The sequence below is a fragment of the Rhinoderma darwinii genome, chromosome 3 (genome assembly GCF_050947455.1).
Source record: "Rhinoderma darwinii isolate aRhiDar2 chromosome 3, aRhiDar2.hap1, whole genome shotgun sequence".
NCBI classification, from domain to species: Eukaryota; Metazoa; Chordata; class Amphibia; order Anura; family Rhinodermatidae; genus Rhinoderma; species Rhinoderma darwinii.
The window spans coordinates 401,460,386-401,484,937 of record NC_134689.1 but is presented as its reverse complement, the minus strand read 5'-3'; the positions used below and the strand labels follow the sequence as shown (position 1 = coordinate 401,484,937).

The 24,552-nt window shown below is 44.8% G+C and overlaps 2 protein-coding genes across 4 annotated transcripts in view; one reads left to right on the top strand and one right to left on the bottom strand.

Annotated features, from left to right (window-relative positions):
• The window catches only part of BRME1 (break repair meiotic recombinase recruitment factor 1), a 48,631-nt gene extending 48,502 nt beyond the window's left edge, over window positions 1-129 (bottom strand). For 2 of the 3 annotated variants that reach the window (XM_075859161.1, XM_075859160.1), the window contains exon 1: window positions 10-129. The gene's annotated coding sequence lies outside the window, so the exon portion shown is untranslated. The remainder of the gene's footprint in view (window positions 1-9) is intronic. The other variant, XM_075859158.1, reaches the window with a different exon arrangement.
• A 27-nt stretch (window positions 130-156) lies between these two features.
• The window catches only part of CC2D1A (coiled-coil and C2 domain containing 1A), a 35,699-nt gene continuing 11,303 nt past the window's right edge, over window positions 157-24,552 (top strand). The window contains exons 1-16 of the mRNA XM_075859157.1: window positions 157-310; window positions 8,654-8,780; window positions 9,266-9,366; window positions 10,356-10,418; window positions 16,717-16,848; window positions 16,925-17,225; window positions 17,312-17,430; window positions 17,651-17,723; window positions 20,943-21,011; window positions 21,309-21,439; window positions 21,995-22,067; window positions 22,353-22,489; window positions 22,778-22,865; window positions 23,554-23,726; window positions 23,801-23,911; window positions 24,413-24,471. Coding sequence (XP_075715272.1) covers window positions 257-310; window positions 8,654-8,780; window positions 9,266-9,366; window positions 10,356-10,418; window positions 16,717-16,848; window positions 16,925-17,225; window positions 17,312-17,430; window positions 17,651-17,723; window positions 20,943-21,011; window positions 21,309-21,439; window positions 21,995-22,067; window positions 22,353-22,489; window positions 22,778-22,865; window positions 23,554-23,726; window positions 23,801-23,911; window positions 24,413-24,471 — 1,811 coding nt within the window. The 5' untranslated portion in view covers window positions 157-256. The remainder of the gene's footprint in view (window positions 311-8,653; window positions 8,781-9,265; window positions 9,367-10,355; window positions 10,419-16,716; window positions 16,849-16,924; window positions 17,226-17,311; window positions 17,431-17,650; window positions 17,724-20,942; window positions 21,012-21,308; window positions 21,440-21,994; window positions 22,068-22,352; window positions 22,490-22,777; window positions 22,866-23,553; window positions 23,727-23,800; window positions 23,912-24,412; window positions 24,472-24,552) is intronic.

The following is a 24,552-nucleotide window of genomic DNA, read 5'->3' as shown; positions in this document are numbered from 1 at the left end:
TGTCCTTACACAATTCACACGTAGGACAGTCAGGGTACGGCCGCTCTATAGTGTACATAGAATATACACGGTTCATTGACTCCGCCCCCTCCTCGCTGCTCGACTCTTCCCGCCTTGGCCGCATATTGATCACGTGACACGCTAAAATCAGGACGCCGCAGGGGACGCCGGGAGTTGTAGTCCCGTCTCAGTCACGTGATGCCGGACACGGAAGTAGTGCCCGGTAATTCTTACTTATTTTCACGTAGTACGAAGGATGAGCGACCGGAGAGGAGGAAGAGGGAGGCCTGCGGGTCCGCCAAACAAAGGGGTAAGGTGATCAAAAGGGAATACGGAATACGTAATGCGTATACACCTACCTGTCATTACCGTGCATACACACCTACCTGTCATTACCGTGCATACACACCTACCTGTCATTACCGTATATACATAAACACCTACCTGTCATTAATATAAATACACACACACACACACACACACACACACACACACACACACACACACACACCCCAACCTGTCATTACCGTATATACACACACACCTACCTACCTGTCATTACAATAAATACACACCTGTCGTTACCGTATATACACACACCTACCTACTTGTCATTACCGTATATACACACACCTACCTACCTGTCATTACCGTGCATACACACTTACCTGTCATTACCGTGCATACACACTTACCTGTCATTACCGTGCATACACACCTACCTGTCATTACCGTGCATACACACCTACCTGTCATTACCGTATATACATACATACACACCTACCTGTCATTACCGTATATATACATACATACACACCTACCTGTCATTACCGTATATATATATATATATATATATATATATATATACACACACACACACACCTTCCTGTCATTACTATATATACACACACACCTTCCTGTCATTACTATGTGTGTATATATTAGTCCTTCTGTATGAATTAGAATATCAAAAAGTTAATTTCAGTAATTCAAAAAGTGTCTCTCATATATTCTATAGATTCATTACACACAGAGGGATCGATTTCCAGCATTTTTTTTCTTTTAATGTTGATGATTATGGGAACAGTTAATGAAAACCCAGAATTTAGTCCCTCAGAAAATTAGAATATTATATAAGCCCAATGTCAAAAATTATTTTTAATACCGAAATGTTGTCCTACTGAAAAGTATGTCCAGTATCTGCCCTCAATACTTGGTCGGGGCTCCGACTCTGCGTGAATTACTGCATCAATGCAGCGTGGCATGGAGGTGATCAGCCTGTGGCACTGCTGAGGGGTTATCAATGCGTCGTGGCATGGAGGCGATCAGCCTGTGGCACTGCTGAGATGATATCAATGCGGCGTGGCATGGAGGTGATCAGCCTGTGGCACTGCTGAGGTGTTATCAATGTGGCGTGGCATGGAGGCGATCAGCCTGTGGCACTGCTGAGATGATATCAATGCGGCGTGGCATGGAGGTGATCAGCCTGTGGCACTTCTGAGATATCAATGTGGCGTGGCAGGGAGGTGACCAGCCTGTGGCACTGCTGAGGTGTTATCAATGCGGCGTGGCATGGAGGTGATCAGCCTGTGGCACTGCTGAGGTGTTATCAATGTGGCGTGGCATGGAGGCGATCAGCCTGTGGCACTGCTGAGGTGTTATCAATGTGGCGTGGCATGGAGGTGATCAGCCTGTGGCACTGCTGATGTGTTATCAATGTGGCGTGGCATGGAGGTGATCAGCCTGTGGCACTGCTGAGGTGTTATCAATGCAGCGTGGCATGGAGGTGATTAGCCTGTGGCACTGCTGAGGTGTTATCAATGCGGCGTGGCATGGAAGCGATCAGCCTGTGGCACTGCTGAGGTGTTATGAAAGCCCAGGTTGCTTTGATAGCGGCCTTCAGCTCGTCTGCATTGTTGGGTCTGGTGTCGATCATCTTCCTCTTGACAATACCCTATAGATTCTCTATGGGGTTTAGGTCAGGTGAGTTTGCTGGCCAATCAAGCGCAGTGATACTGTGGTTATTACACCAGGTATTGGTACTTTTGGCAGTGTGGGCAGGTGCCAAGTCCTGCTGAAACATGAAATCAGCATCTCCATAAAGCTTGTCAGCAGAGGGAAGCATGAAGTGCTGGAAATGTCCTGCTAGACGCTGCGCTGACTCTGGACTTGATATAACACAGTGGACCAACACCAGCAGATGACACGGCCCCCCAAACCATCACTGACTGTGGAAACTTCACACTGGACCGCAAGACACTTGGATTGAGCCTCTCCGCTCTTCCTCCAGACCCCCCTAAAATAATGTAAAAAAAAAATAAACAAAATTGGTATCGCTGCATCCCTAAAAGTCTGAACTATTACAATGAAGCGTTATTTAACCGGTTAAGGACTAGGCTGTTTTACAGCTAAATGACCAGAGCAAATTTCACAATTTTGCTATGCGCTTCTTTACATGACTATAACTCAGCAGGTGAATAAAGTTCATCTTTGAATTTTACACTCTTTTTAAAGGACAGATAGGGCTTTGTTTTAGTGGCATTTGTCAGTATATATCATTTTTTTTTTTTTCACTAAAGTGGGCAAAATTGGAAAAAAATGCAAGAATTTAACAATTGCGTCAGTTTAGGCTAGCATTTTTCACACACGGTATGAACCACGGCCAAAATTAATCTCCTTTCACATTCTTCCACTTCTCCCGTGCATGGGGATACCAAATATGTGAGCCTTATTCACTGTGCGGGCATGTGCCAGGGCTTGGCATAAAAGGAGGCTTTTTGGCCTTTTCGGTCCAGGAATTTTGCATTTGATTTTATAGCCGCATACTGTTTTCTGGGGGGTGTAATGCTGCTGAAACATTAGAATCACCCCATAAATGACTTCATTCGCACAAGTAGACCCCACAAGGTTTCCTTCAAGGGGTTTATCATATTTTTAGCAAGTCCAGTTTTCTTCTGAAAGTTTCTTGAATAAGATGGAACAAAATAAAATCAGCACTTTTTTAGCAAATGCGTCAGTTTAGGCTAGTATTTTTCACACACGGTATAGACCACGGCCAAAATTCATCTCCTTTCACGTTCTTCCACTTCTCCCGTGCATGGGGATACCAAATATGTGTGCCTTATTCGCTGTGCGGGCATGTGCCAGGGCTTGGCATAAAAGGAGGCTTTTTGGCATTTTCGGTCCAGGAATTTTGCATTTGATTTTAGAGCCGCATACTGTTTTCTGGGGGGCCTAATGCTGCTGAAACATTAGAAACACCCCATAAATGACTTCATTCACACAAGTAGACCCCACAAGGTTTCCTTCAAGGGGTTTATCATATTTTTAGCAAGTCCAGTTTTCTTCTGAAAGTTTCTTGAATAAGATGGAACAAAATAAAATCAGCACTTTTTTAGCAAATGCGTCAGTTTAGGCTAGTATTTTTCACACACGGTATAGACCACGGCCAAAATTCATCTCCTTTCACGTTCTTCCACTTCTCCCGTGCATGGGGATACCAAATATGTGTGCCTTATTCGCTGTGCGGGCATGTGCCAGGGCTTGGCATAAAAGGAGGCTTTTTGGTCCAGGAATTTTGCATTTGATTTTATAGCCACATACTGTTTTCTGGGGGGTGTAATGCTGCTGAAACATTAGAATCACCCCATAAATGACTTAATTCACACAAGTAGACCCCACAAGGTTTCCTTCAAGGGGTTTATCATATTTTTAGACAGTCCAGTTTTCTTCTGAAAGTTTCTTGAATAAGATGGAACAAAATAAAATTACCTTTTTTTTTTAACAATTGCGCCAGTTTATGCTAGCTTTTTCACACACAAAATGGACCACGGACAAAATTCATCGCATTTCACATTCTTCCACTTCTCCCGTGCATGGGGATACCAAATATGTGTGCTTTATTCACGGGCATGTGCCAGGGCTTGGCATAAAAGGAGGCTTTTTGGCCTTTTCGGTCCAGGAATTTTGCATTTGATTTTAGAGCCGCATACTGTTTTCTGGGGGGCGTAATGCTGCTGAAACATTAGAAACACCCCATAAATGACTTCATTCACACAAGTAGACCCCACAAGGTTTCCTTCAAGGGGTTTATCATATTTTTAGACAGTCCCGTTTTCTTCTGAAAGTTTCTTGAATAAGATGGATCAAAATAAAATTAGCAATTTTTTAGCAAATGCGTCAGTTTATACCAGCATTTTTCACACACGGTATAGACCACGGTCAAAATTAATCTCCGTTCACATTCTGCCACTTCTCCCGTGCATGGGGATACCAAATATGTGGCCTTATTTATCACATAGAGAAGTAGGAGGGCAGACGATAGAAGAAGATTATTTCACAAATCGCTTTTTTTCAAAGCTGGTTTTACAAAACTCAACAGAGTTTCTATAACACTTCCAAAATATCTGCTCTCGAAGCAGAGATCCCAAAATATTCATCTAGGGGTATAATGGGAATTTATTTTTTGGGGTTTTCTAAAATAAGAAATTTCAGGTTAATGCAAATGGAGCTCTCCAGCAGATGAACTTTAGAAAACATCAAACATGACATCCACCCCCCACCCATTCCCTCCCTCACCCTTGGAGTAAAATCAGGGGAAAAATAAAAACGTAATGTAGGGCAAATATATTTTCAACAAATTAACTAAAATCTAATAATTCAGAACAGTGTGGTATTTTTTAAAACATGGCTCAATGCACAGGCCTGGTTGTGAGGGACATGAGGGACAGAAATATCGGGAATCTTTGCGGTGCCCGTCTTTTCTGCAGACGCGGCACTTTTTCTGGGGGTTGCTTCTGGTTGCTGTTGGGGGAATCCGACTGACGAAGTGTCTTTCAGTCAGTCGCGTGACATCCTCAGACTGGGGGCATTCTCGGGTGTCCTGAACATCAAAAATGAGGCCTTCAATAATTTTCTCCTGGAAATCCAGGTATGTGTCTCTGCCTCTGTTTTTTTTATAGAGCACAAATGAGTTGTGGATGGCCACCTGTAACAAATAAATGGCCACCTTTTTGTACCAGGTTTTAGTTTTGCGTTTTACTAAATAGGGCTGTAAAACCTGGTCGCTTAAATCCACCCCCCCCATGTACTTGTTATATTCGGACACGCTCACTGGTTTGTGCTTGTCCGATGTTGCCCCTCTTTCCCTCACTGCCACTGTTCCTGCGGTATGAATCGTGCTTAGCACATACACATCTTTGCGATCCCTGAACTTGACCGCCAGCAATTCCTCAGATGCATAAGCACAGGAGTCCCCCTTTACCATGCGCTTCCCCACTAATTGCTGTGGAAAACCAATTCTGTTTTTGCGCATGGTACCACATGCCCCAGTCCTTGCAGCATGCAAATGCCTAAACAGGGGCACACTGGAATAAAAATTATCACAGTACAGGTGGTACCCCTTGTGAAGCAGAGGCTGCATTATCTCCCACACGATCTTACTGCTGGTGGAAAGATCAGGGGGGCATCCAGGAACATTTATTGTGCGGTCCCGCCCTTCATAAATCCTGAAGGCGGTGGTATATCCTGACCCGCTTTCACACAATTTGTAGAGCTTAACGCCATATCTTGCCCTTTTGGAAGGTAGATATTGGGGAAAGCTAAGTCTGCCATGGAAGTTGAGGAGGGATTCGTCCACACTTACATTCTGCTCAGGGGTGTAGAGTTGCAGAAATAAATTATTCAGGGAATTTATTAGCGGTCTTATTTTGAACAACCGATCCCGGTTTGCATCGGTACTTGGGGGGGCCTGTGCGTTGTCATTGAAGTGGAGGAACCTCATTATTGTCTCATAACGAGACCTGGGCATTACTGCAGAATATACTGGGGTGGCTTGGGCGGGTCTTGTTGACCAGTAAGACCTAATGGAGGGCTTTTTGACAATACCCATATTTAGGGTGAGCCCCAAAAAATTTTTTAATTCCTGCAAATTGGTGGGCGTCCAATCTCTGGCATGGGTGGATGAAGGTTTCTGCCTTATATATTGCGTGGCATATAAATTTGTTTCGTGGACAATCTGATTTAGGATGTCGTCCGTTATAAATAAATGGAAGTAATCCATTTGGACAAAATTTGTATTGTCCACGGTTATGCCAGGAGTGGCCGTAAATCCGTGGATTCTAGGCCCAAAAGATGGGGCAGGTGCCCATACAAGAGCCTGGACTGGAGGGACCAGGCTGTCCCGTGCTACAGCGCTACTTGGCCCTGCACTTTCATGTTCTGCAGTTTCGACTGCATCAGGGACAACGTCCCCTGAAGATGAACCTGAAGTGACGCTGTCATCGTCACTACCTAAAACAGGTTCCATCTCGGACGCCATCTCTGATGCGGTCTCCGACTCAGACCACAGCATGGCGTATGCCTCCTCGGCGCTAAACAACTTCCTCGCCATAACGTAACTAACACTAACTAAACAAATTTTTTTTTTTTTTTTTTTTTTTTAATAAAACACACAAACTAACTGCTATATATATCTACACTACCGCTAACAAAAAAATAAACCGCTATTGCTATATATATTATATATATGTGGATATATATATAATTATATACTCCCTACCTGCCTATTCTAATAGAATAAAAGAAAGAAAGGTAGATAGATAGAAAAAAAGATAGATGGATAGATAGATTGTATAGATAGATAGAAATCTATCTATACAGAGAATGTTTTAGTGTAACTGTATTTTTTTTCACTGTAATCTTCTGGCAGCAATTCTCCCGAGTCTCTTCTTCTCCTCAAACTGAAACAATGTTTGAGGAGAAGAAAAGAGGCAGGAGATTTACTGCCAGAAAAGTCAAAATAAAACAAATGTGGTCGCTGTGATAGGTTTTCACAGCGACCACATGATCAGGGACCATCAGATTGGTCCCTGATACTCTGCCCAGTGCCCAGAGCTGTTGGTAACAGCGAGGGCACAGGGCTGTGTGCACGCGATCGCGTGCACACTGTTTTCTATGCAGAAATGCATGTGATCGCTGTGATTGGTTGTCACAGCGATCACATGTTCAGGGGCCAAAAGATTGACCCCTGACATTCTGCCCAGTGCCCATGGCTGTTAGCAACAGCCAGGGCATAGAGCTGTGTGCACGCGATCGCGCGTGCACAGTCTCTGAAGTGCGGCCGTATATATACACTATACGCCGGACTTTAGAGACCCTGGCCGCTGGCCGTATATTTACGGCCAGCGGTCGGGAACCTGTTAACACGCACGGTGCATGCCGTTAAAAAAAAAGTAAACTGCCAAAATCGCTTTTTTTTTTGTGGTCAACTTAGCTCTCCAAAAAACTGTCATAAAAAGTGATAAAGTTCTACATACCCAAAAAATGGTACCGATTAAAAACTACAGCTAGTCCCGCAAAAAATAAGCCCTCTCCCGGCTGAATCGGTGAAAAAAAAAAGTTAGGGCTCTTGGAGTGAAAAACGAAAATCAAAGAATGGCTTCGTCCCCAAGGGGTTAAAGGGAATGTGTCGCTAGTTAGTTTTTTAGTTAAACAGTTATTATATACATGATTAGACATTTGTTCTAATTTTTTTTTACAAGTCAGGAAATATAAATTACATTCTAATTTATAACATTTCCCAGTGCTGGTCACTAGAGGGAGCAATTCCCAAAATTGTAGCATTGGCATGTGGTAAAGCAACCTCATAGATTTATGCTGCAAACTTTGAGAAGACACACTCGCTCTAGTGTGCTCACACAATCCCCCCTCCCTTATCCTGGCTAGTGCCAGGAGAAAGGAGGGGGTTGAATGTTCAAACCTCCTACACTGTGTGCCGCCATTTTTTGAGCGAATGCACAGTGTAGGAGGATTAGATACAGTGGTAATCAGACAGTATAACACGAACATAATACAAACATAACTTACCTGCTCCTGCCGCCTCCGGTCCGTCCACTCCCGCCGCTCGCTTCTGAACACATGTCCGGAAGCCGCGCCCGGAAGTAGTCATCTTGCTGTACGGTCGCGGCTTCCGGTCCACAAGAAAATGGCGCCGGATGTCGCTCGGCCGAAGACCTTCCATTTGGACTGTATGGGAGCGACGCATGCGCCGTTCCCACACAGACGGCGTACGCTATAGTGAATGGAACGGGCCCCGTTCGCATTCTCTATGGGGCTGTATGTGCCGTATTCCATCTCTGTATGTGTCATTAATCGACACATACAGAGATGAAAGAAAAATGGCAGCCCCCATAGAGAAGAAAAAGTTAGAAAAAAAAAAAAAGTAAAACACAAACACACAAATAAATACAATTTATTTTAATAAAACATTAACAGCAAATTGATATAATTTTTTTTTTTTTCGCGACACCCGTCCTTTAAAGGCTTAGGAAACCTTTGCAGGTGTTTTGTGTTGATTCGCTGATTAGAGTGTCACACCACGAGTCTACAATCTGCCACTTTTACCCAATTTTCTGAGACACTAAATTTTTAGGTTTTCATTAACTGTTCCCATAATCCTAAACAAAAGGGAAAAAAAACGCTGGAAATGCATTACTCTGTGCGTAATGAACCTATAGAATATACGAGACACGCTTTTTGAATTACTGAAATAAATGAACTTTCTGATGATCTTCTAATTCATTGAGAAGGACTAGTGTATATACACCTACCTGTCATTACTATATATATATCTACCTGTATATTTTTTTCGCAGGCACCGTTCCTCCTCGGTCTTCCTGAAGCCGGAGACTCCGATGATGATGATGGGTGTTTGGAAGCCGAGCTCATGGCCATCACAGGGGCCAACAAAGCTGCAAGGAAGGACAAACCAAAAGGAAAAAGTGAGTAATAGGGTTGTCCCTATGTAAAACCTATTCCATTCAGACCAATCCCATCCGCAGGTCCTGCTGACTTGTGTGTAACTCACTGCAGCTTCATCCAACACCTCCAGTCCAGCAATTACCCCTAACCGTGGAAAGTCGATCTGCCTTAATCATGCATATAACAAATCGTATCGCTTTGTAATCTAGTCTGAGAGGCGGGGCCAAGACATCGGTCATTTACATAATAGGGAGTGGTTATCACCATTCATAACTAATGTCCCTTTAAGGGGTTGTCTGGTTTTCATTTAGAAATATCCAATTAGAAAATGATGTTACTACAGGTGAGTCCCCATTCATGATCCTCTCTCTATCTGGAGGACCTGTCGGGTCCATTCATTACACAGACCTCTCATTGATTTCAATTGTAATGCTTTATTTCTCCTGCGGTGGCGCTGCATCCCTATCCTTATTAATGTTTCTGTCTTCCCTGCTTTCCCTTTCAGCTCCTCTCCCCATGGAGCATATTGAGCGTATGGCGGCTCTCTGCATGCAGGAAGTCGACGATGATGTCGATGAAGACGTGGAAGATGATGAAGAGTTGATGGTGCGTAGATAAGATTTGTAAACAATGTGACCCCCCCAGCCCCAGTATTTAATTGCGGAAAATCCGCAGCGTATTACAGTAGCCGCAGAGTGGATGAGATTTGAACAAATCTCATCCACACGCGGCGTAAAAAATCTGCCGGAAAAACGTTCATAAATTGACCTGCGGTGAGCTTTTTTTTTTAATCCGCAGCGTGTCCATATATGCTGCAGAATGGCGTTTTTTCCCTAATTAATTCAATGGGGAGGTATAGCTAGTAACCAATAGCAGATGTTGCAAATTTTGCGGCGGAAAAGCTGCGATTGCGCTGCAAATAAACGCAACCCCGAAAAAAAAAAAAAAAGCCTGAACTTACCCAGATCTCTCTGCTCCTGCGCCCAGCCGGGCCTCCAGGGAAGACGTTTCATCCCATGTGACTGCTGCAGCCAATCACAGGCCTCAGCGATCACATGGGATGAAACGTCATCAACCGGAGGCCCGGCTGCAGGACGTCAGAGGGACGTGTTGCCATGACGATTATATTTTTAACCTGCTGTTTTCCGCAGCGGACACTCTGCCCGAAAAACTGCGCTACTATTTTGATGCTGTTTTCTGGCCGGAATTTCCTGCGAGGTCCAGGGCGGATACTTTTACACCGCGTATCCGCCCTGTGTGAACATACTCTTATAAGAATGATGCCGAGGAGCCAGTCAGGTGATCTGCCTTGACCAATCGGCTAAAATGCTGTGCTTCCCTCCGGCCCCGCCCATTGGCGGTTCAGGGGCCGTTCTCTGGGGGTTATTGCACCCACTTTTAGACTTATCGCGCAGTTGCTCTAATTGAGAGATCTGTCGGCTGATTGAATAGACAAGAATTGTATTTCTATGGCACGAATTGGGAAAGAATAATTGTGAACTTTTCCCAGTCAAATGTTCAATGTGAAAATTAGACCCTTAGATAAAATCTATGTGAATTTATTTCTGAGTGTCAGCTCCTGTTCTCATCTACAGGCAGAGCTGAATGAAGTCCTGGGCGAGGAAGAAGAGCCGAAAGGGACACCTCCCCCAACACAGGTATATTCAGTGCTCCCTCCACTCCCTAAATCCCACCTCTACTGGACCGTGTGAATATATATATATTACTGTTCAGCCATAGCATTACATCAACCTGCCTAATATTGTGTAGACCCCTCGTGCCACCAAAACACCACTGACCGTTGCGGCATAAACTCCACAAGACCTCTGAAGGTTCCTGCGGTATCTGGCACCAGGACGTTAGCCGCAGATCCTTTAAATCCTGTACATCGCGAGGTGCGGCCACCGTGGATCAGACTTGTTTTCCAGCACATCCCACAGATGATCGATCAGATTGGGATCTGGGGAATTTGGAGACAAGTCATCACCTTGATCTCTTTGTCGTGTTCCTCAGACCATTCCTGACCAATGTTTGCAGTGTGGCAGGGGCATTATCCTGCAGAAAGAGGGCACTGCCATTAGGTAATACCATTACCATGAAGGGGGGTACTTGTCTGCAGCAATGTTTAGGTCGGTGGTACGTGTCATATCCACATGAATGGCAACACCCAAGGTTACCCAGCAGAACATTGCCCAGAGCATCACACTGCCTCCGCCAGCTTGTCTTCTTCCCATAATGCATCCTGGTGCCATCTCTTCTCCAGATAAGCAACGCACCCGGCCGTCCACATGATGTAAAACAAAACGTGATTCATCAGCCCAGGCCGCCTTCTTCCATTGCTCCGTCCTCCAGTTCTGATGCTCACCTGTCCATTGTAGGAGCTTTCAGCGATGGACAGAGGTCAGCATGGGCACTCGGACCGGTCTGCGGCTACGCAGTTACATATACAGCAAGCTGCGATGCTCTGCGTGTTCTGACGTCTTTCTAGACTAGACTTTGCTCCTTACGCACATTCATGACCCTGTCGCCAAATCACTGGGTCCAATCAGTGGTCCAATCCTTCCTTGGACCACTTTGTTAGACGGTAAACCCTGCATACCGGGAACACCCCACAAGGCCGCAACTGTTTTGGAGATGCTCTGACCCAGTCGTCTACAATTTGTCACTTGTCAAAGTCCCTCAGATCCTTACACTTGGAATGCAAAACAAATGGGTATGTATGAGGCGTAAAACTATAAAGTCCCTATATATATATGTTATACAAAATATGTTCTATTAGCAGTAAATACACCACATACAGTGAAGGAAATAAGTATTTGATCCCTTGCTGATTTTGTAAGTTTGCCCACTGTCAAAGTCATGAACAGTCTAGAATTTTTAGGCTAGGTTAATTTTACCAGTGAGAGATAGATTATATAAAAAAAAAAAAAAGAAAATCACATTGTCAAAATTATATATATTTATTTGCATTGTGTACAGAGAAATAAGTATTTGACCCCCTACCAACCATTAAGAGTTCAGCCTCCTCCAGACCAGTTACACGCTCCAAATCAACTTGGTGCCCGCATTATAGACAGCTCTTACATGGTCACCTGTATAAAAGACCCCTGTCCACAGACTCAATGAATCAGTCTGACTCTAACCTCTACAACATGGGCAAGACCAAAGAGCTTTCTAAGGATGTCAGGGACAAGATCATAGACCTGCACAAGGCTGGAATGGGCTACAAAACCATAAGTAAGACGCTGGGTGAGAAGGAGACAACTGTTGGTGCAATAGTAAGAAAATGGAAGACATACAAAATGACTGTCAATCGACATCGATCTGGGGCTCCATGCAAAATCTCTCCTCGTGGGGTATCCTTGGTCCTGAGGAAGGTGAGAGCTCAGCCGAAAACTACACGGGGGGAACTTGTTAATGATCTCAAGGCAGCTGGGACCACAGTCACCAAGAAAACCATTGGTAACACATTACGCCGTAATGGCTTCAAATCCTGCAGTTCCCGCAAGGTCCCCCTGCTCAAGAAGAAACATGGACAGGTCCGTCTGAAGTTTGCAAATGAACATCTGGATGATTCTGAGAGTGATTGGGAGAAGGTGCTGTGGTCAGATGAGACTAAAATTGAGCTCTTTGGCATTAACTCAACTCGCCGTGTTTGGAGGAAGAGAAATTCTGCCTATGACCCAAAGAACACCATCCCCACTGTCAAGCATGGAGGTGGAAAAATTATGTTTTGGGGGTGTTTCTCTGCTAAGGGCACAGGACTACTTCACCGCAGCAATGGGAGAATGGATGGAGCCATGTACCGTCAACCTCCTTCCCTCCACCAGGACATTAAAAATGGCTCGTGGCTGGGTCTTCCAGCACGACAATGACCCGAAACATACAGCCAAGGCAACAAAGGAGTGGCTCAAAAAGAAGCACATTAAGGTCATGGAGTGGCCTAGCCTGTCTCCAGACCTTAATCCCATTGAAAACTTATGGAGGGAGCTGAAGGTCCGAGTTGCCAAGCGACAGCCTCGAAATCTTAATGATTTACAGATGATCTGCAAAGAGGAGTGGGCTAAAATTCCATCTAACGTGTGCAAACCTCATCAACTACAAAAAACATCTGACTGCTGTGCTTGCCAACAAGGGTTTTGCCACCAAGTATTAAGTCTTGTTTGCCAAAGGGATCAAATACTTATTTCTCTGTGCACAATGCAAATAAATATATATAATTTTGACAATGTGATTTTCAGTTATTTTTTTTATATAATCTATCTCTCACTGGTAAAATTAACCTAGCCTAAAAATTCTAGACTGTTCATGTCTTTGACAGTGGGCAAATATACAAAATCAGAAAGAGATTAAATACTTATTTCCTTCACTGTATACAACAGAACCACCAAATCCCCTCAACGTGCGTAGCGGATACATAAGCATAAATGACTCAAACCATTTGTATGTATAGAGAGTAGTCCCAAGGAGGGAAAAAGGGGACTGAATGCCCTACGCGTTTCGCCCCTGTGTGGCTTCTTCGGGTATTTTTTGTAATGAGGTCCATTTTTACTTTATATAAACATTTGTGTTGAATGTAATTATTATTAGATGTGTGCTTAATCAGGCATGCTTACCTGCCCCGTCTCCCCCAAGTGAGCGGCATGCTGACACTCTGAACAGCGTCCGCCCGTGTGCAGTATGCCAGGGCCGACGCCACAGACGTGCGACGCGGCACCATGCACAACAGCCAGACACTCAGAACGGGCACCATGGCAGAAAAATAATATGACGCATCATCTATTATCTACATTTTTTATTTTAAAGAGAGACAAACAATTTGGGCATTATATCAGAGTGAAATATACATATTCATATACATATAGTGCTGTGTACACCAATCAGCCATAACCTTAAATCCAGTGACAGGTGAAGTGAATGACATTGATGATCTGGTTACAATGGCGCCTGACAAAAGGAGGTGGGGGGGGGGGATATATTAGGCACCAGGTGAACAGTCATTTCTTAGAGCTGATGTGTATATTTATATCAAATTATTTTTTTCATATGGTGCCCTCCTTTCCAAACATGTCCGATGCCCGCCTCTCTCCTGATGGGCGCCTCTCAGGAGCGCGGATAGTCATGTATCCGCTTTGTATAAGTATATAATATCAATTCAGGATTATTACATAAAGTATAGAATATTTTCAAATATAAAATCGGAGTGGGGGCCGAGTTGTACCCATCCTGAAACGCTACAAAACCCCGCTGAACCGGGTGTAATTTGTAGAGCCTGGAGGGAGCTTTGCTTGAGTGCCCGGCAGCGATGACCTGCTCTAAAAAAAACAGAAAACTCTGCCACGGAGTAAGAGTACCCAAGAGGGTGCCGGCAAAAGAGAGGGCAGGAGTAGAGGCGTCCGGCTGGATGCTGTGGAGCGGCTAGAGAAGTTTGCCCGAACGCTTCAGGCGGGCAGCTCTAGTGACGACAAAACAGTCCGCTGGGGAAGCGACAGTCAACAGCTCTTCATATGGGTCGGTCGCGCAATTCCGTGCTGGACGAGGAGATGGGGAGTAAGGTGAGCGGAACCACGCTGAGCCCTGTAATGGCGGTGTGCAGACCACTAGGAGAAGTGGACCTTCAGAGCCCTCCCTGATGGACATTTTAGCTGCGGTGAAGCAAAATTTGTCTGATCTTACCACCCTGACCTGCCAGTTGGGGGGCTTAAAGCAGGGCATTTTATTGCGAAGAAATTACATGCACAAGGTAGCGGAACGTATTACAGATCTGGTGCGGAAACATGGAGTGCCTAGAATAAAATTGGAAAAATTACAATTGCCAAAAGTAGAGGGGGGTTGAGCCCTACCGAACGCATGGATGGATTACCTTGCTAGGGACAAATGGGGATCAAGTGCGCATATATTGTCTTACCTAGGGGTGGGGAGAACCCATTGGATGCATTGGAAGCACATAATAGACCCTCGCTACTTCTATTATATAAAGTGTGGTGGCATTGTACACGGATGCTAGGGATGGGAGATTGTAATGTTTATACTCCTTTCTGCGGGACCTGTACCAGTTGGAAAGCATGCACGGTTGGGCATATCTAGGTTGAGTCAGTTATACGACGATATCACCTTTAAATCCGCTCATTGAAAGACTGGTTTCAGTTGGAACAAAATTTGTTTTACCAATACCTGCAAATCCGTCATGCCGTACAGACGCAGTCTCAATCGGTGGATCAGACCATGCACGCAGTGGGAGTGCTGGGGTATATAGCAGAGGCCTCAACGTCTAAGAGACTGATTTCATTGACGTATAGACGGTTGTTATCCGAACACTTGGGGAATCTTATGGAACACATTAAAAAGGGAAGTGGGAGCAAGATGTGGGCCCCATCTCCAAGGAGCAATGGAATGAAATAGTAGCGTCACCCAGTACTCTGTCCATTAATATAGCGCAGAGGAGATCGCAACTCTTTCTAATGCACCGGGACTACAGGACCCCTTGGGCTCTGAAGAAGATGGGAATTAGATCTGATGCCAAGTGCCCTAGGTGTACAGAAGAGAAAGCGGATATCTTCCATATGTTTCGGACTTGTGGGGCTCTGAGGAGACTTATGGGGCTCTGTGGGGGGGAGGGGGGGGAGATATCGGAGTTGGTGAACCGGGTCTATGATGCGAGGCCTCCCATGGATCCGATAGGGTTTCTTCTGGGACGTGTTGAGGAATTGGAGGGAGAATGACTAGAACGGTTGGCCATCGCCAAAATACTATGTATATATCAATCAGAGTATCTGATAGTATTGGGGATTACAACCCAGTACTTCTATGGTGTTATGCCGACGATACGGTTTGATACCGAGATCAAATACCACATTTATATCTATATGATTTTATTCCCATAACCTATACATATGGCTCCTAGAATTACGTACACTAGATATCCAGGTTGGTACCAACAGGTGGCAGTTGCAATAAACTTTTCTTAAAAAAATTCTTCGTCATATATATGTTTCGTCTTTTTTGTATACTAATACGCTTTTCACTTTCTTACATTTGTATTGTAATATATATATAGGTTTAAGTTCGCTGACTTTTTATTAGTCAAATCCCTTTTGGTCAGTCACGTATTAATATGGCGCTCACCACAAGGGAGGTCATGTATATAAGCGGTTTTTAGACTGTATATAATAATATAATGCTCACATAAATATAGGGACATCTGGCGGCTAAGACGAGTTATAGCTGACATGTATATCCAGACTAAGATCTAATCGACTTTCACATCGTCTTTCCGTCTGTGCTCCATAAACTATTGCAGTGCGCATGTGCGGAGTGCTGCGTCACGCCTTTGTGGCCCCAGCGCATGCGGCTGTCTATTGTAGATTATTTTGTCCTGGCACTCTATGTCCTTTTACTGGTGCCAGGTATCACTGAAATAATTGCTGTATCCTACCACCTGGTACAGATGTAGTGACTGCTCTGCCCTGGCACCAGACGTCTCTGTAGGGATCAACTCTGACCTGGCGTCAGTGACTTCACTGGTTGTATTACTGTCTGGCATCATTGCGCTGGCTCTTCAGTCCCGTAGCGTGACGCCATGAGTGTATGAACTACGAAGATGTCTCGAATCCTAATATTGGTTTCTCTGCCCCGGCGCCATGGTGCAGACTACTTAGTCTTGACATCAGGCATCTTGTTGTATTCGTCAGCACTGGTTCACCTCCTGATGTTCTTTTACTGGACTGCCCTGGAGCTTGGCATTATGGCGTTATACGCACACACTACCCTTGGCACCATTATATTGACTGCTTTGTCCTGGCACCAGCCATCCTTGTACTGATCTACTCTGACCTGGTACTATTATAATGACCGGTATAGCACTGGAAACTACCTTGGCACCCATTGTGTTGTAGCTTCTCTTACCTGGCACCCAGTGTATTTGTGTCGCCTGCTTATTTATTCTGTTCGCCTCAGGCTACGCCTGCGTCAGCGGAGGGTATGGAGGGCATTCTGCAGGAGCGGCTGACCATGTACAAGGAAGCCATGAGTAATGCCAAACAGGCAGGAGAAGGAAGCAAAGCCAGGAGATACGAGCGAGGTGTAAAGGTACAGTGTCCTGCATGTAACGTCTCTGCTATATGTTCCCCCTTCCTTGTCCTCACTCTGCTCTCTTGTCTCCCAGACTCTGGAGGACATGCTGCGTACTGTCCAGAAGGGCGGCGCGGTTTCCGCAGATGACATTCTTCCTCCAGTGGCAACCGGGAAGATCTCAAGCACTCCTGCACTCAAGCACTCCCCGCCTGCCGTTGTGGTCACACCAGACCCCCCTACAAATCCGAGACCTGCTATGAATGGAATCCCACCTCAGGCTCCTGTACCCACCAAGACCCCTCCTCTGGTGCCCATCAAACCTCAGAGCCTTCCACAGCCTGTGACCATTGCAGCCCCCGTCACCTCGTCTGCACCAGCCACTCCAAGCCCAGGTAACTGGCGCTGTGTATACTTCTTATAGGACTGGGTAAGATCATGGTGTGGGCAGACTAATGGGCACCATTCACATTCCTCGCAGCATCCGATGGGTACAAGGCTCGAGTGATGGATCTCCAGCGGGAATATAAACTGGCAGCGATTCAGAGCAAGCAACAGGGAGACACCGAGTTGGCCACAAAGTATTACCGCGTTGCTAAGGTGACCACCGAGACTCGTTCCTTAAAAATTACTTCTGTCGCCCTCTTCTGTAAAAGTCTATTCAACCGTTTTATCAGTTTCTGGGAAAGCTGGGTGCTGCGAACGTCTTCTTTACAGCTCACAACTTTCTTAGAAACTATAAAAGAGTCGACTATAATTTGACCTAAAGACTTAACTCCCTCTTTCCCGTCTCTGATCCGTTGCCCTGTGCTTCTTACAGTCTCTAGATCCAATGTTGTCTGCATTGGATTCTGGGCAGATGGTGGATTTGAACAGTCTCCCTCCCCCACCAGGTGAGTTTGTGCTGATTTATCCCCCCCCCCCCCTATCTCCTTGTTTAGTATGATGGACTTAAGAAGAAAAATAACTTTAGAAATAAAAAAAAGGTTTAAAAATCTATAACTTTGTGTATACATCTCCTAGGCAGTTCTGTGTCTCCATGGTAACAGACTACAAGCAAACTATGTAGTCTGATCCTTCTGTCACACTCCCTTCAACCTGTCCCCTACTGCTTGTTAACATACATTTGGTTGGTTAGTAGGAAGTAGGTGGCAGTGAGGATTAAATTACACTGGGTTTAATTGTAGTCTGTTGCCATGGAGACACATCAGTCTTCATAGGAGCTGTATACACAATGATAGGAAATTTTAAGCGAAGGCTATTTTGCAAAGTTGCTTCATTCTGGCATTGGAGCAATAAAAAAAAATGAGTTGCGAAGCTGGACATTGCCTTGAAATTTCACGTACCACGTTGGTTAGCGAATGAAGAGCTTACTATGTATAAAGATACATATAACGCAGCCCCTCTGATATACTTTGGTTTGGAGAACTTCTCCCTTAATGGGTCAAAACTTTGCCTGCCGCCCCCCCAGGATTGACAGCCGCCCTCCAGCACTAACATCCAGGATCGGGAAAAACCCCGTTAATCCCAAGCATTTAACCCTTTCGGCACCGCGATCAATGCTGATTGTGATTCTGACAAAGGGAGGGAGCTCCTTTTGTCATGTCACTGCAAGTCCTGGCATTGCGATCGCCGGGGTTGACCGTTTTATATGTTCAGGGTATTTTATGTTATATATTTGCAGCAAATTCTACAGGTTAAAAAAAATAGGCTATACTTATCTCTCATGGCTTCAGTAGAAATACGTCTCTGCTGTGCCGGCCGCGCTGTGTCCAGGCTGCCCCCTATGATGTCATCTCGTCACATGTGACCCCCTGCAGCCAATCACGTGTGCAACCCCTTCTCCATTAGACCACGCCTGGAATCGGCAGCCAGTGGCTACCTCACCAGGGAAAAAGGGGTTCAGTTGACCTTCATTCTTGATATAGGTGGAGGTGCTAGAGCTGGGACCCACCGCTATCAGACGTTTTATTAATGTCCTATTTGGGAATACCCCTTTTAACTTGTATGCACCCCCAAAAATTATTTCTAGAAAAATCTGCAACTTTTTCCCCGCAAAGAAATAAGTCCTCAACCTACAACTATGTAGGTAAAAATAAACCGAATGCGATGAGGCAAAAAATAAAAAAACGTCTTGTGATCCTTAACCCCTTAGTGACCAGCCTATTTAAACCTTGATGACCAAGCTATTTTTTGATGTTTTTCCATCGTCTCATTGAAAGAGCTCTTAACTTTTTTTTTTTTTTGCGTCGACATAGCTGTATAAGGTCTTGTTTTTCGCGGGACAAGTTGTATTTTTTGTATAGCACCATTTTGGGGTACTTATAATTTATTTATTAACTTTTATTGACTTTTTGGGGGCATAAAAGGAAAAAAAAAACAGCAATTTTGCCACTTTTTTTTTTATATGGTTTTCTTATGTTTTTTTACTACCTTTACACAGTAAAAACACTTTTTTTTTTTTTTCAAAATTATGTTTTTGTGCATGTTTTTGTGCATCCATATTTGAAGAGCCATCATTTTTTTTTTTTTTTTTTTTTCTGCCGATGCCGTTGTATGAGGGCTTTTTTTTTTTTGCGGGACGACTTGTTGTTTCTATCGGTACCATTTTGGAGTACATGCGACTTTTTGATCAGTTTTTCTCACTTTTTTTTTTTTTTTTTTAAAGGCAGAATGAACAGAAAACAGCATTTCTGGCATTATTATTTTTTTATATTTTACAGCGTTTGCCGAGCGGGTTAAATAACATAACCGCTTTATAGGTGGGGTCGTTACGGACGTGGCGATATCAAATATGTGTCCTTTTGTTTTTGTTTTTTTCATAATAAAGCATTTTGTAAGGGGGAAATTTTTTTTTTTGTTTGTTTGTTTTTTTTCATTTTATTTATTAATAACTTTATTAAACTTTTTTTTTTAAACTTTTTTACTAGTCCCATTAGGGGACTACACTATGCGATCGTCTGATCGCTTTTATAATACACTGCAGTACTTCTGTAGTGCGGTGTATTACTGCCTGTCCGTTTACAGAGGCATGGCCGAGCGGGCATCCACTACAGGCAGAACTTGGGGCCTTTATTAGGCCCCCGGCTGCCATAGAAGACACTGGCACCCTGTGATCTCATAGCAGGGTGCCAGTGGGGTGAGAGAGGGAGCTCCCTCCCTCTCCCCAAAACCACTTAGATGCGGTGCTCATCTAAAGGGTTAAACAGGCGGATTTCGATTCGAGCAGCGATGCCCCAAGTTCTCCGCTACTTGAAGTAGCTGAGAACAGGGAGTTTTAACTGGTCCCAGGGCCGCAGATTTATGCTGATGCAGCGCCGTGAAAAGGCGTATAGGCGGTCACTAACTGGTTAAGGCCAAAATTGGCTCAGGCTTAAGGCCCTTGTAAACCAGCCGATCATCGGCCGGTGCGGCGAGCGCCGATCAATGAGACATCGTTGATCGGCGCTCGTTTGCTCCTGCCACACGAAGCTATGGATGGGGACGAGCGGTCGTTACTCTGATCGCTCGTCCCCATACGTTATTATCATGTCGGCAGCACGTCTCTGTTTACACCGGGAGATGCGCTGCTGACAACGATGATATTCTACTTTTTTTTTAAAACAATACGATCAGCAGATGATCGCCGCCCGGTTTACATGTGAACGCTTGTCTGCCCGATGATCGCCCAGTGTAAAACCCCTTACACAGCCTTATGTAAACAAAGGGTAAATTGGGTCCTTTTCTTTAAAAAACTGATCACAGGGCGTCTCCCTGCTGGGAGCCTCAGTGATCAGCTGTAATGTTGAGTGAGTCAGCATTAAGTGGACAATTTCCCTGCAGCGCCACCACAGGAGAAATGAAGCATTACACTGTTCCCATTGAAATGGATGGTATGTGTGTGTTATGTATGGATGTACCGAGTCTCCCAGGTAGAGACGCTGTTTCTAACCACTCTCCATCCTGTCTAAAACATAGAAGGGGGGCTGTCGTTCGGGAAGACTATCAACTCAGAATGCCCTAATAGTTTATATCAAAATGGGTTTGAGATGCGATGGTAGCCATTTTTTTTTTTCTTATGAAGTTTTATAATATTTTTAGTTCTGTGGTTTGATGTATTTTTCATTGTATAGATCAACTGGCTCCAAGTAAGCCGATGGTTCCTCAGTCTCCAGTAAGTGCAGACGCTTCCCCATCCTCAGGTGAGTCATACGCCCTCTGCTGGACACACAGAAATAGTCACATCTACAATAAGCGTCTGTTCCTTTAATCCGGTATCTGATATTCCAGAAACTCTGTTTAAAACTATATAAATTTTATTAAAAGAAAATAAATAGACCTTGAAAATGAAGAACGATTCATTACATTGGATAATTCTACATTTTTATCACAACACCGAACCGGCCGCCAGGGACGATTTTATGTCGGAATATATGTAGTTCTATCCTTATGAGCCTATATATGTAGTTCTATCCTTATGAGCCCCTTTCCTGTTTCAGTTTTACCTCCTCCCCCTAAGGACACCTTGGAAGCCCTGCAGCAGAGGATGGAGAGATACCGCAGCGCCGCCGATCAGGCGAAGGGGAAGGGAGACGATCGCAAGGCACGGATGCATGAACGCATTGTTAAGGTGAGAACGTCATTCAGGATTGTACTACGGGGGCTTCATGTCATTAAGCACTTTCCTAATAAACTTTGCTTTCCAATTCCTTACTACTTTTAAGATCTATGCTTGCTGTCAGTGAATGTGGTCATTCATTGTTTACATCCAGAGGCTGAAAACCTGTACAGACTAAATCATTGTGATGGCTGAAAGTTTGCTAAAACTCTATCCAGTCTAGACCATCCTGTGTGAGGTGAATAGTCTGATATATTTAACTGCACTGATACATTGTAACAAACAGGAAAGACATATTTTTTTTTGGGTGTGTTTATCTTACAGGGGATTATTAGACTGGATACAACTTTCTAGCCAACCCTCAGCTGTGAAAAGTATTCGTTCTGTGTAGGTTTTTAACCTCCTGGATATAAACCATTATTGTTTCCATTCACTGTCAGCAAGCAGTGCGGAATTGAAACTCAACGTTTATTAGAAGGATCTTTATGTAAAACTAGATTTCTTTGCAATTTACTATAAACCTAACACGCCTTGTATTCTCTCGCTCTCTCTCTTTGCCTCCTGCAGCAATACCAGGATACCATACGAAGCCACAAGGCTGGAAAACAAGTGAACCTGGCAGAGCTGCCGGTGCCACCAGGTCTGTATGGACTATATGGGTCAACTAGGTAATAGGGGAAACCAGGCAGATAAACTCTCCACCTGAATCATCCAACTGAAGGACGTAGCAGAATAGAGTGCACCCTTTATGTGCCATCGTGCCCATGCTCCGTGCCAGCTTATCTCACTATTTATAGCACCCACATATGGCCAGCCGCACCTGCCGTGTCATGTTGAATTTAACCACAGGTGTTTTATTTTTGTGACTCCACGGCGCTCGTCCTCCATACTTTACCTTACCATTTTGCTTCCTGTTGGCTTTTAGGTTTTCCACCAATTCAAGGGTCTGATGCCGTTCCCCAAAGTCTGGTGGGTGTGCTGGAAACTGCTATGAAGCTGGCCAACCAGCAGGATGGAGATGGCGATGATGATGATAATGACGAGCCTACTGGAGCGCAAAAGGTTAACAAGATATGCTTAAAGGGGACTTCCGATAAGATCGGGACTTCCTATAAATTGTACCTGCACGGGATGTACTGTAGGGGGAGCCAATCCTTTACTTCACTTGCAGCATTACTGATGCGATGCCCACATGAGTGGTGGTAAGGAGGAGCCATGTTATTGGCATAGGATGTAACCTAAGGTCTCCCAAGAAGTGGAGAGCCCCTTTAAGGGACCCGCACCTGTGGATTATATAGACCGCAGATCCATTCTATGTGGTTTGTAACACTCGTTTCTCTTTTCTTTCAGACTGTCGCCCGCCCAGGACCTGGATCTAATCTGCAGCCACCCGCACCTAAACCTTCTCCCCCCAAGAGTCCCAAACTGTCTGGAAAAGGTTTGTTTAATCTACGGGACTCCACGCCTCATCTGGGATTATACAGTGACATTTCTTTTTAATCCGGCATCCAATAATCCAGAAAGTCTGATAATTTGGAGCTTGTCTGTAGCTCAGAAGTGCAATAAGTAATGCGGAACCTCCCAAGACCAGAGGCAAATGCTGAAGGAATTTTACTGTGTGTTTTTTTTCTTTCACCTCCACTTCCCATTTAACCCCTTGGCGTAATGCGCCGTACATTTGCCGCGCTGGCGCTATGTATAAACGCATTGCCTGGGAATGGAGCAGGTTCAGGAGCCGAGCCCGCACAAGGGTTGTCGGCTGTATATTGTGGCCAGAGGGACTGCGGCATCTAAGCGGTTAGATAGGAGGAGGCTCCCTCTGTCACCCCATTGTCGCTTGCCGCGATCGCGGGGTGTCAATGGGTTTCTATGGCAGCCGGGGGCCTGAATTTTTTCTATTCCCCCCCCCCCCCCCCCCCCTCCACCAAATGAAATAAAATAAATTAAAGGTTTTAAATACATTATATGCGCCGCAAAAATACGACGTCGTCCCGCAGAAACCAAGCCCACAGGCGGCCATGTTGATGGAAAACGTAAAAAGTTATGGCTCTCGGAACGCAGTGATGCAAAAAAAAAAAAAAAAAAAAATCACGGCGTCCTTGTGTTTTTGTCGCCGTCTCGTGCAGCTCAGCAGCAGCTTCAGTTTTTGGAAGGAAGAAAGAAGCAACTTCTGACGGCCGCCCTCCGTTCTAAGCAGCACAAAGACATGGAGGGGGCCAAAATGTACCTGCGTCAGTCCAAGGGCCTGGACCCCATGATTGAGGCTGCACGGGGAGGACTGCCTGTAGATATCACCAAGGTAAGGACGTGAACTGCTTTGTGGTCTGACAACCTTGCTGAACGTGGGAACTGAGTTGTCAATGTCTTCCTCAGGTCCCCCCTGCTCCGGTCAATCAGGAAGATTTCACCCTGAGCCGACAAAGCAAAGGCCAGAGCAGCGAGAAGTCGACCAAGCTGATGGACCAACTGAAGAAGCAACACGAGGTGGGAGCCATGTTGGATTTCTAATAAGTATCTACGGATGGGACATCAATCAGTGAAGTATATTGATGACTGGATAGATATAAGCATATAATCTACTAGTCAACAAGACTCCATTTTCCTATTTCTAAAGTGAAGATTCATCCTTGTATGTCAGGGAATTGTATTTTACAGCTATTCCTAATACATGGCTGTCGCCCACATCTGTCCCTTTACAAGTGCAGGTAATAGGGGACAGAAAATGACACCTGTAAACGGAGCGGGGAGCGGAGCTGTCATGGCGGCTGTCAACTCGAGGAGAATTGATTGACTGCTCTCTCCTATTACTGTTATTTTAGCTACTTATTATTGATGCAGTTCCCCAATTTCACCCATAGAGGTCACGAAAAAAAGCTAAATCTATACAAGTCCATAATACATTGTAGACTAGGAGCAATAATATCCCCTACAGTATGTGGATAGTTTCTGCGATTATTGATGTCGTGTCTTTCACTCTTCTCTCAGATGTGTATGTCGTATTCTCAGCAGTTCACTCATCTGGGAAACATCACCGAGACGGCAAAGTGAGTGCTCCTGATTGATGTCATTTTACTATTCATGTTCTCCCATCTCCCAACCGTTTCCCCATCTCCTGCAAGCCATTA